Genomic DNA, 8,933 nt, shown 5'->3' with positions numbered 1-8,933 from the left:
GGGCAGATAGGAAGGGACAAGGAGATGAGTGGGATTGGGGTGCATGATGCGAAATTCACAAAGAAATAATAAAAAGTTATAAATAAATATTAGGAAATGGCTGGGAAGGATGAACGAATGCACGGTCCTGGATAGGTGTGTGTCAACTTGATGCCAGCTAGGCAAAGGAGGAAACCTCAACTGAGAAGATCCGTAAGATCCCGCTGTAGGACATTAGTAATGGGGCAGGGCCCAACCCGTTGTGGGTGGTCCCATCCCTGCACTGGTGGTCCTGGGTTCCATAAGAAAGCAGGTCAAGAGGCGGGAGGCTGCAGCTGGCGGTGGGAGCTCCTGTCAGAGTGCAGCGGGGTCGTGTTTTGTGCCGTGGTGCGTTGGTCGCGACGCGGCCAGCTAGGCTCAGCATGCCCGGCGTGAAGCTGACCACCCAGGCCTACTGCAAGATGGTGCTACACGGCGCCAAGTACCCGCACTGCGCTGTTAACGGGCTTCTGGTGGCCGAGAGGCAGAGGCCACGCAAGGAGCATCCTCCGGGCTCGGGCAGCCACACTCTTTTCGTGGACTGCATCCCTCTCTTCCACGGCACGCTGGCTCTGACACCCATGCTGGAGGTGGCGCTCACCCTAATTGACTCGTGGTGCAAAGATAACAGTTATGTGATCGCCGGCTATTACCAAGCTAATGAGCGTGTGAAGGATGCCAGCCCAAACCAGGTGGCAGAGAAGGTGGCCTCCAGGATCGCAGAGGGCTTCAGTGATGCTGCACTCATCATGGTGGACAACGCCAAGTTTACGATGGACTGCGCAGCACCCACGATCCACGTGTACGAGCAACGTGAGAACAGGTGGCGGTGCCGAGACCCACACCATGACTACTGTGAAGATTGGCCGGAGGCACAGAGGATCTCAGCTTCACTCCTGGACAGCCGCTACTATGAAACACTCGTGGATTTTGATAACCACCTGGATGACATTCGGAGCGACTGGACAAACCCTGAGATCAGCAAAGCAGTTCTGCACCTGTGCTAGACAAGGACCACGACTGAGACTCCACTACAGAGAAGATGAAAGAATATTTTTAAATTTAGAGGAATAGTGGGTTAGCCCGATGGGAAGCTGCAAGTCTGTGATGTGTGCCTTGGAAGGGAGGGCCGTCAGCATCCTTCAGGGCAGGGCTTTGGAGAGCTGTGGGCTGCCTAGGCTTTGGATTCTTAGTCCTGTACTGCCCAATCCTGCCCATCAAAGCTCTTTCTGCTTGTCCCAGGTTATTCCTATTAAACAGTTCTAGCCTTTTATAAAAAAAAAGAAAAAAAAAAAAAAGAAAGCAGGTCAAGCAAGCCATGATGAGCAAGCCAGTAAGCAGCATCCCTCCATGACCTCTGCATCAGCTCCTGCTTCCAGGTTCTTGACCTGCTTGCGTTCTCATCTTGACTTCCTTCGATGATGAACTGTGATGTAGAAATGCAAGGCGAAATAAACACTTTCCTCCCCAAGTTGCTTTGATCATAATGTTTCATCAGAGCAATTGTAACCTTAACACATCTACTCTACAATCCAGGATGCCCTACCTAGGGAATGGTGCCACCAACAGTGTCTTTCCACACACAAACCAAAAGGTCAGCTGAATCTAGACAATGACCATTGAGACTCTGCCCTTCCCAGAGAACTCATGTTAATTTGACAATTAAGAAAACAAGTGCCTTTCTGATCATCTGGCTTCCATCTTCTGTTGCTGCCCAACATAAGCTCTGCCCCACTTCAGCTTTTGGTCCCAACCATTCTGTTGTGTGATTGTGAGCTATGCTGGTAGGCACCCAGCAGGTGGTGCTGTTCTGAAATGTTGTTGAAGATTTTAGGATTAAGTGAATCACTTGGGGTGGTGGTGCAGCCCTACTTCCTGCCTGTCTGACTATAGACTCTGTGGGACCTCGGGCTCCTGCCCCGTGTCTTCCCACACGACAGGCTCTGCTTCCCCTGAACTGTAAGCCAGAATAAGCCCTGCCACCTGATTCAGGTATTTGGTCACAACGAGAAAAGTTAATTCATTTTCATAACTTCTAATATACCCTTATCTTTTACTCAATTGCTTTTTATAAATTTTGACACTTGTTTTATGGGGGTGGAGGGATCAGAGGGCAGTTTGCAGAATTCAGTTCTCTCCTTCAACCATGTGGATCCCGGGGAAATGAACTCAGGTCACAGGCCTGGCTACCAGCTGCTTTTACTCACTGGCCCAGACACTTCATTTTTCTTGTGGTCACTGACTTCTTTCTTCCACTGGAATGTGGATCCTTGGGGCTAGCCAATTGGTTCACACTATTTCCCAGCACATAGACAGCACCTGCCAAAGTACAGTCTCCAATCCACAGATTGTCACTTGTCACTTGGTGATATGGCCATGCCAGGGTCTTATAGGTTGTATAGGTCCCTGGGACTCTACCTACTATAAATATGAAGAGGGAGTCCAAAAGCAGGTCTGCTCTGAACCACGTGACACAGAGGGCACACATCCTCGGGATGGAAGCCATTTGGGGTGTCCCTTCCCAGAATGGCCTCCCTTAGAATCTTCTGCGCACTGTCCACTGGTGCATAGCAGGGTCCTTTGGAGGCAGAGTTTCCCACCACCTTGGTCAGCTCAGACTGTCATAGCAAAGCACCAGACCAAGGGGCTTCAACAAAAGCTGTGACATCTCAGAATCCTGTGACATCTCAGAGTCACAGTGCCAGCTAGACAGCTCTTATGCGCCTTCCCAGGCTTGCAGGAAGCCACATGTTATTTCTTCTCACAGTAGTAAAGGGAGGCTCTGGTTTCTCCTCCTAGAGACCAGTGTCCCTGACCTGAGGGTATGATCCTCATGAGCTCACCCACTCCTCCCACTCTCACGACGGAAAGAGGCAAGAAGTCAGTCAGCACCGAACTGTGCAAAGCACTCAGTGTGGGTGCCCTCCTGAAAACACCAGATGCAAAGGAAAGTACCTGATAACAGTGTGACATGGGAGATGGGCCGCCAAGCCTTTACGTTTGTCACACTCTTGATGTCCTTTGCCGGGCTCATCTACACCTCTGTTAGTCTTTCTATAGTCACCAGCCAACAAGATCTCCCTGTCCTCCAGAATATCACCAAACAAACCCACAGACTGGGGAGGACCAGCTCAAGTCTGGATAGATGCTTGGCAACAAAGCAACAGTGGTACAATGTTGATGCAGATGTTCTGTTACCCAAGGAGGCCCACTTGGGCCATAAATCCCAGCTGGAAGATGTTCTTCTCTTCCCAGAGGCTGGAGGAGCCATGTGTGGGAAGCCACAGAGCCTATTAAGTGGGTGCCAGGGCCAGGCAGATTGTCCCCCAGTGCCTGCTTACAAGGCAGCCCGTGCAGAGGAGCCCTTTATAGACATAGATTTTGTTTCCCTACAAATGTCTGTGGTGGTACCAAATAAGGACTGGGAGACACAAAAGCCTCCTCAGTTCTGTGGGAGATGCCGGACAGCTGTGTTAGCCACCAGTCAGGAATGGGGAGGGAGCTCTTTGGAGAAGCATCAAACAAGTGTGAGGTGAATCTACAGGGGAAGGTAGTGCAGTCAGGCTGAGGAGCTGTGGGCGGGTCTGTGGGCCGGTCTGTGGGCGGGTCTGTGGGCGGGTCTGTGGGCGGGTTGTGGGCGGGTCTGTGGGCGGGCCTGTGGGCGGAACCGAATTCTGCGGCTGCTCCAAGGGGCTCCAGTAGAAGAGCCATGGCTGCAGGAGTCAGCCCCTTCCCCGCCATGCTTCCTCAGCACCTCAGCACCTAGGGAGCTGTGTTTTGTGGGTAGGTGGGTTTGTTTGCTTATGACAGGGTCTCACTATGTAACCCCGACTAGCCTGGAACTCTATGCAGACTGGCCTGGCCTCAAACTCACTGAGATCTCACCTGCCTCGGCTTCCCGTGTGGAACTACATTATTCATTTATTAATAGTTACTGTTCCCGTGTTTTTAACAAGACACCTGACAGAAGCAACTTAAGAAGAGAAGGTTTACTCTGAGCATACAGTCCGTGACAGAGAAAGACAGCAAGGATGGGAGATGGCCAGTCACACTGAGCCCACGTTAAGGAAACGGAGAGGATGAACAGCGTCTCCTTTTTATTCAGATCAGTTCCCAAGATCTGGAGAAGGTGCCAGTCACATTCAGGGCGAGTCTTCTCGCTTCATCTAAACCTTTCTAGAAATACTCTCAGACAAGTTGCCAAGACTGTTTCTAAAGGGGCTTCAAACTCCAGTCAGGCTGACAGTGACGGTCCGTAGTCCCAAAGAGCGTCCTCAAAGCATTGAGTACCGGAGTCCAGCTGGACTGTGGCAGGAGCTTATGCTGTTACTCTCTGGGTTCCAGCCAAGTCCTCCCTCCTTAATATCATGGACTGGGAATGGTAACATGGGGCTTCTGCTGTGAGGAAGAAAGCTCGGCATCCAGGTTATCCACGATGAGAAGGTTAACACCAGGACAAAGAGAGGGAGGCTGGCTTTGAAGATCCAAAGTTAAAAAACAATGAAGGACACAAGAAAGTTAATGGAGACCGGTAAGATGGCTCAGCAGGTATGGGAGCTTGCCACCAAGACGGACAATCTGAGTTCCCAGATGCACAGGATAGTAAGAAACAACTCCAGCAAGGTGTTCTTGACCTCCATATATGTGCTGTGGCACAGATGCATGTGCACACTTACACTTGCACACTCACACAAACACACACACAAAAACACACACATTCACACAGTCAGACACTCACACAAAAGCACATATACTCACACATTCACACAGACTCTCACACTCTCACTCACTCAAACATACACGTACTTTCACACACACTTGCACACTCATACACACTCACACACACAAATAAATATGCTAACAAAAAATTAAATAGATAGTTTTGAATTTTTAAAAAGAGCCCACTTCTTCAGCCTCTAACTCTGATGCTCAGCCTTGCCCTCCCAAATGCTGTGTGCCTATTACGTATGACTGGATTATTCTTCCTTTCCTTCAAGTAAAATTTAAAAAAAAAAAAAAAAAAAAAAAAAAAAAGTGTATCCCTTCATGGTCTTCCTCCACACAGTCAGCCTGTGTCTCCTTAAAGCAACAATCTTTTTGTCTGGCTTAGTGATTCAATCAGTATTTCGTGGCTTCTCACCCTGACCTAGGCATGTCTGGGGGAGGGGCTGTAGCATTGATAGAAGAGACAGAACTTCTGTTCCCCTGGAGTTTATGGCTCAGAGACGACAAGAAGAAAACATGTGGCTGTCGACACCAAGGTCTAGACTGCAGAGGGGAGTGAGAGGTGTTTGAATGATGGATAAGAGGGGTGACAACAGCTTTGGCTCCTCAACAGGTCACTTGCACTGTAGCTAAGGACAAGGTCCCCATCAACTATGTCCTACACCAGTGGAGGCCACTCTGGTGACAGCCCAGGATCACAAATAACAGAGGCTCACCCCCTTCGCCCACAGCTCCTGTCTTCACATTCACGTCAGGAGGGAAGGAGAAAGCCAGGGATGTGGGGTGGGGGATTCCCACTCAACTACTCTCAGATGAATTTTGCTTTCTGATTAAAACAGAAACACGGGGAGCAGCGGAGAGTAATATGGAGACCCTCGTGCCAATCAGTGGACTTGAGATTTTAGTAAAGACCTTTTTAAGGTAATTTAATGAAATCACTTTATAGCCTCAGGTTTGGACATATCGGATATACAAAGACCCTCAAATATCAGCCATGAGCCCTGGGACCTCTGCAGGCTCCAGATATGAAGAACTGGAGGTCAGCCCAGCAAGACTTTCTGGTGTGCCTGCCAGTTTAGGGTCAGGCTGTTTCCTTACACTCTAACGTTTCCTTCATCCCTGAGACCACATCCCAGCCTCCAAAAATAGGAGTCCGGTGTGTCAGCTCAGACCAAGCACCACTCACCCTTACCAGTGCCCATAAACTAGGCTTTGAACAACTGGAATTTATTCTTTCATAGTTCTGGATGCTAAGTCCAAAGTCAAGTCTGCCAATAAAATCCCAGATGGAGTCCTTTGTCACCCAGTATGGCCAGCAATTGTCATCTGCCACTTAGCTTCTGGTACAACCAGCAACCCTCAACTCCAACACTGTATCAGCTACTATTCTCATTGTCAGGGCCAAACAAACACCTGCCAAGAAACAACCTAAGGAAGGGTGTATTTTAGCCCACAGTCTTTCATAGACATAGTAGTAGTAATAAGCTCTTCAGTCATGAGGCAGAGTAGACAAGAAGTTAGGCCCACCCCCAGTGACTCACTTCCTTCAGCAAGCTTCCTCCTGCTGAAGGTTCTGCAACCTTTAAGACAGCACCACCAACTGGGGACCAAGTGTTTAAATGTAAGCCACTATGGAGGACATTTTACATTCAAACTACAACTCCCAGCTGCCCACATTGCCTTGACCTTCTCGTGACAAGGTCACTGATATAAGTTGACCCTCATCCAGCTCCACTCGTTTTTAATGAACTGCATCAGCCAAGACCCTGTCTCTAATAAGGTCACAGTCTAAAGTACTAGGAACTGAGCCTTTATCTTTCACAGAGACATTGTTCAACTCATCACACAAACACACATGCACACACACGGAACTCTCCTCAGCATTGCAGTTCACTCTGCCCCTCCTTCATCAACCTCTCAGCTTTAGCAGGAGGGAGACCATTCTGGAAGAATGAACAGAAACTATACCAGCTGCTGGAATTGCCAAGAGCCAGATTACAAGTGGTGGCAGGATTTGATCTGCCCACACTCCTGACTTCTCGTGGCATCTCTGCTCCTCTAGGAGACAGTGAGAGCTGTATACAAGCTCTAGTCATCAAAGTTGGAGCCTCAGTTGGGAAAATGTCTTCGTAAGATTTCTTCATAAGCAAGCCTGTAATTAGTGATTTGATGGGAGGGTCCAGTCCATTGTGGGTGGTGCCATCCCTGGGCTGGATGTTCTGGGTTCTATAAGAAAGCAGGCTGAGCAAGCCTAGAGGAGCAAGCCAGTGAGCAGCATCCCTCCATGGCCTCTGCATCAGCTCCTGCCTCCAGGTTTCTGCTCTGCTTGAGTTTCTGCCTGACTTCCTTTGGTGATGACCAGTGATGTGGGAGTGTAAGCCAAATAAACCCTTTTCTCCCCAGGGTTGGTTGTTTTGTTTGTTTGTTTGTTTTTGTTTTGTCATGGTATTTCACTACATAATAGAAACCCTAACTAGGACAAGAACCCTCCCAAGTAGACCACATGACACAGGCTCTTTTCTGGGGCTACTCAGTCAAGGCCTGTGGCTCCAAAACTTCTACTGGCTACAGCAGTCTCTTGCCAGGAGAAACATTCCAGTGGCTAAAAGCCCAGCTGTGAGTCACAGTAAGCCCCTCCAGCAGAGGATGCTCTATTCCTGCCTGGTTCCAATGACATTCCGAATTTCTCTTCTCACCACTGCAGATGTAGCTGGTGGAGGTGGATAGGAACTAATCACACGCAGAGGAAGTGGTAGGTGCAACAACCCTGAATTGGAAGCCTTCAGAACACCCACCCAAAACATGTCTCGGATGAAGCCCAAGAAGAAAGAGTGAACCACAGGAACACAGCCCCACCCACCCACCCAAGACACAGAGAGTCAGCCCACTCCCAATGGCCTGGTTTATCTCACACTACGCTGGGCTGTTGGTTTGTTTTGTTTTGTTTCTAAGTTCCAACACTGACATTTATAGACTCCAAAATCTTTATTTTAAATATTTATATACTTATTACATATAAGTACACTGTTGCTGTCTTCAGACACACCAGAAGAAGGCATCAGATCTCATTACAGATGGTTGTGAGCCACCATGTGGTCGCTGGGAATTGAACTCAGAACCTCTGAAAGAACACTCAGTGCTCTTAACCACTGAGCCATCTCTCCAGCCCAGACTCCAAAATCTTAAGCAATTAATCAGCCTCTGTGTGTTCACCCTGTATGCTGAATACATGGGCAAGAATGGTGTCACCTTACAAGGCTGTGAGAGGATTTGGATGAGAACTACAGGTAATGTGTTTAGCACTCCCACTGAATGGGAGGGAACTGTAGAACTGTAGATAGGTGTCCGACACTAGCTTTGAGCTGACCAGGTCAAGAGGATCTGGGCTTTAAAACCCCAGAACACATATTTTAAAAGCCAGGTATACAATCCAAGCCCTTGGGGAAGTGGAGGCAGGGGGCTTCCAGACTTGATGAGCAGTCAGACTAACTTGTCAGTGGGCTTCAGAACGATTATAGTTGACCTCTAGCATCCATGTGCACAGACCCATGCACACAGTGTACACAGAGACAGACAGACAGACAGACAGACAAAGAGTATACAGACACAAAGATACATAGGGACAGAGAGACAGACAGTGTGTATAAAGTTTGACATACACAGATATTTTCTGCAACATTATTTATAATAGGAAAAAATGGAAAAACTCAAATGACCTACAATAGAAAAATGGTCGCATACAAACAGATTGAGACAGATTCCGTGGCTGTGGCAGAAAAGGCAATCCATGAGTCATCTACAGCGGATACAGTCACCTACAGTCAGTCAGCCCTCTCTACTCACTGGCGTGGCATCTAGAGATTGACCAACAGAAGGGAGAAAGTATCCAGGAAGCAGTAAGTGCAGCTGGTACTGATCTAGTGCAGCGTTTTCCTAAACAATATCATACAGGTGCCCCCTGCAGGGAAGGCCCAACTGTGGGGGACCTGCACCAGTGAGCTGACACCCAGCAAATGCAGGTGTGTGGGGAGCTGGGACTAGGGAACCTAGAGACAGTTCAGGGCTGTGTTCTTGAGAGAGGCTGGCATAGTCTGCCTTTCCAATGCTCTCATAAACACCAGGAGCAAAGCAACTTGAGGAGAAAATGACTCTGTTTAGCTTATACATTCAGCCTATCATCGAAGACAGCC

The 8,933-nt window shown here is 48.7% G+C and overlaps 1 protein-coding gene across 1 annotated transcript; it reads left to right on the top strand.

The window, feature by feature from the left end:
- Positions 1 to 345: 345 nt before the first annotated feature.
- On the top strand, positions 346 to 1,025 carry LOC308425873 (ER membrane protein complex subunit 8-like; the record flags this gene model as incomplete). The annotated part of the gene is made up of 1 exon (XM_080923475.1): positions 346 to 1,025. The coding sequence occupies exon 1, from the start codon at positions 402 to 404 to the stop codon at positions 1,023 to 1,025; it is 624 nt and encodes a 207-aa protein (XP_080779601.1). The 5' UTR covers positions 346 to 401.
- Between the last annotated feature and the right edge of the window lie 7,908 nt (positions 1,026 to 8,933).

The sequence above is a fragment of the Micromys minutus genome (assembly GCF_963924665.1).
Source record: "Micromys minutus genome assembly, chromosome: 10".
Lineage (NCBI taxonomy): Eukaryota > Metazoa > Chordata > Mammalia > Rodentia > Muridae > Micromys > Micromys minutus.
Note: the sequence above shows the minus strand (reverse complement) of the source record. Positions and strands in the feature narration are given on the sequence as shown.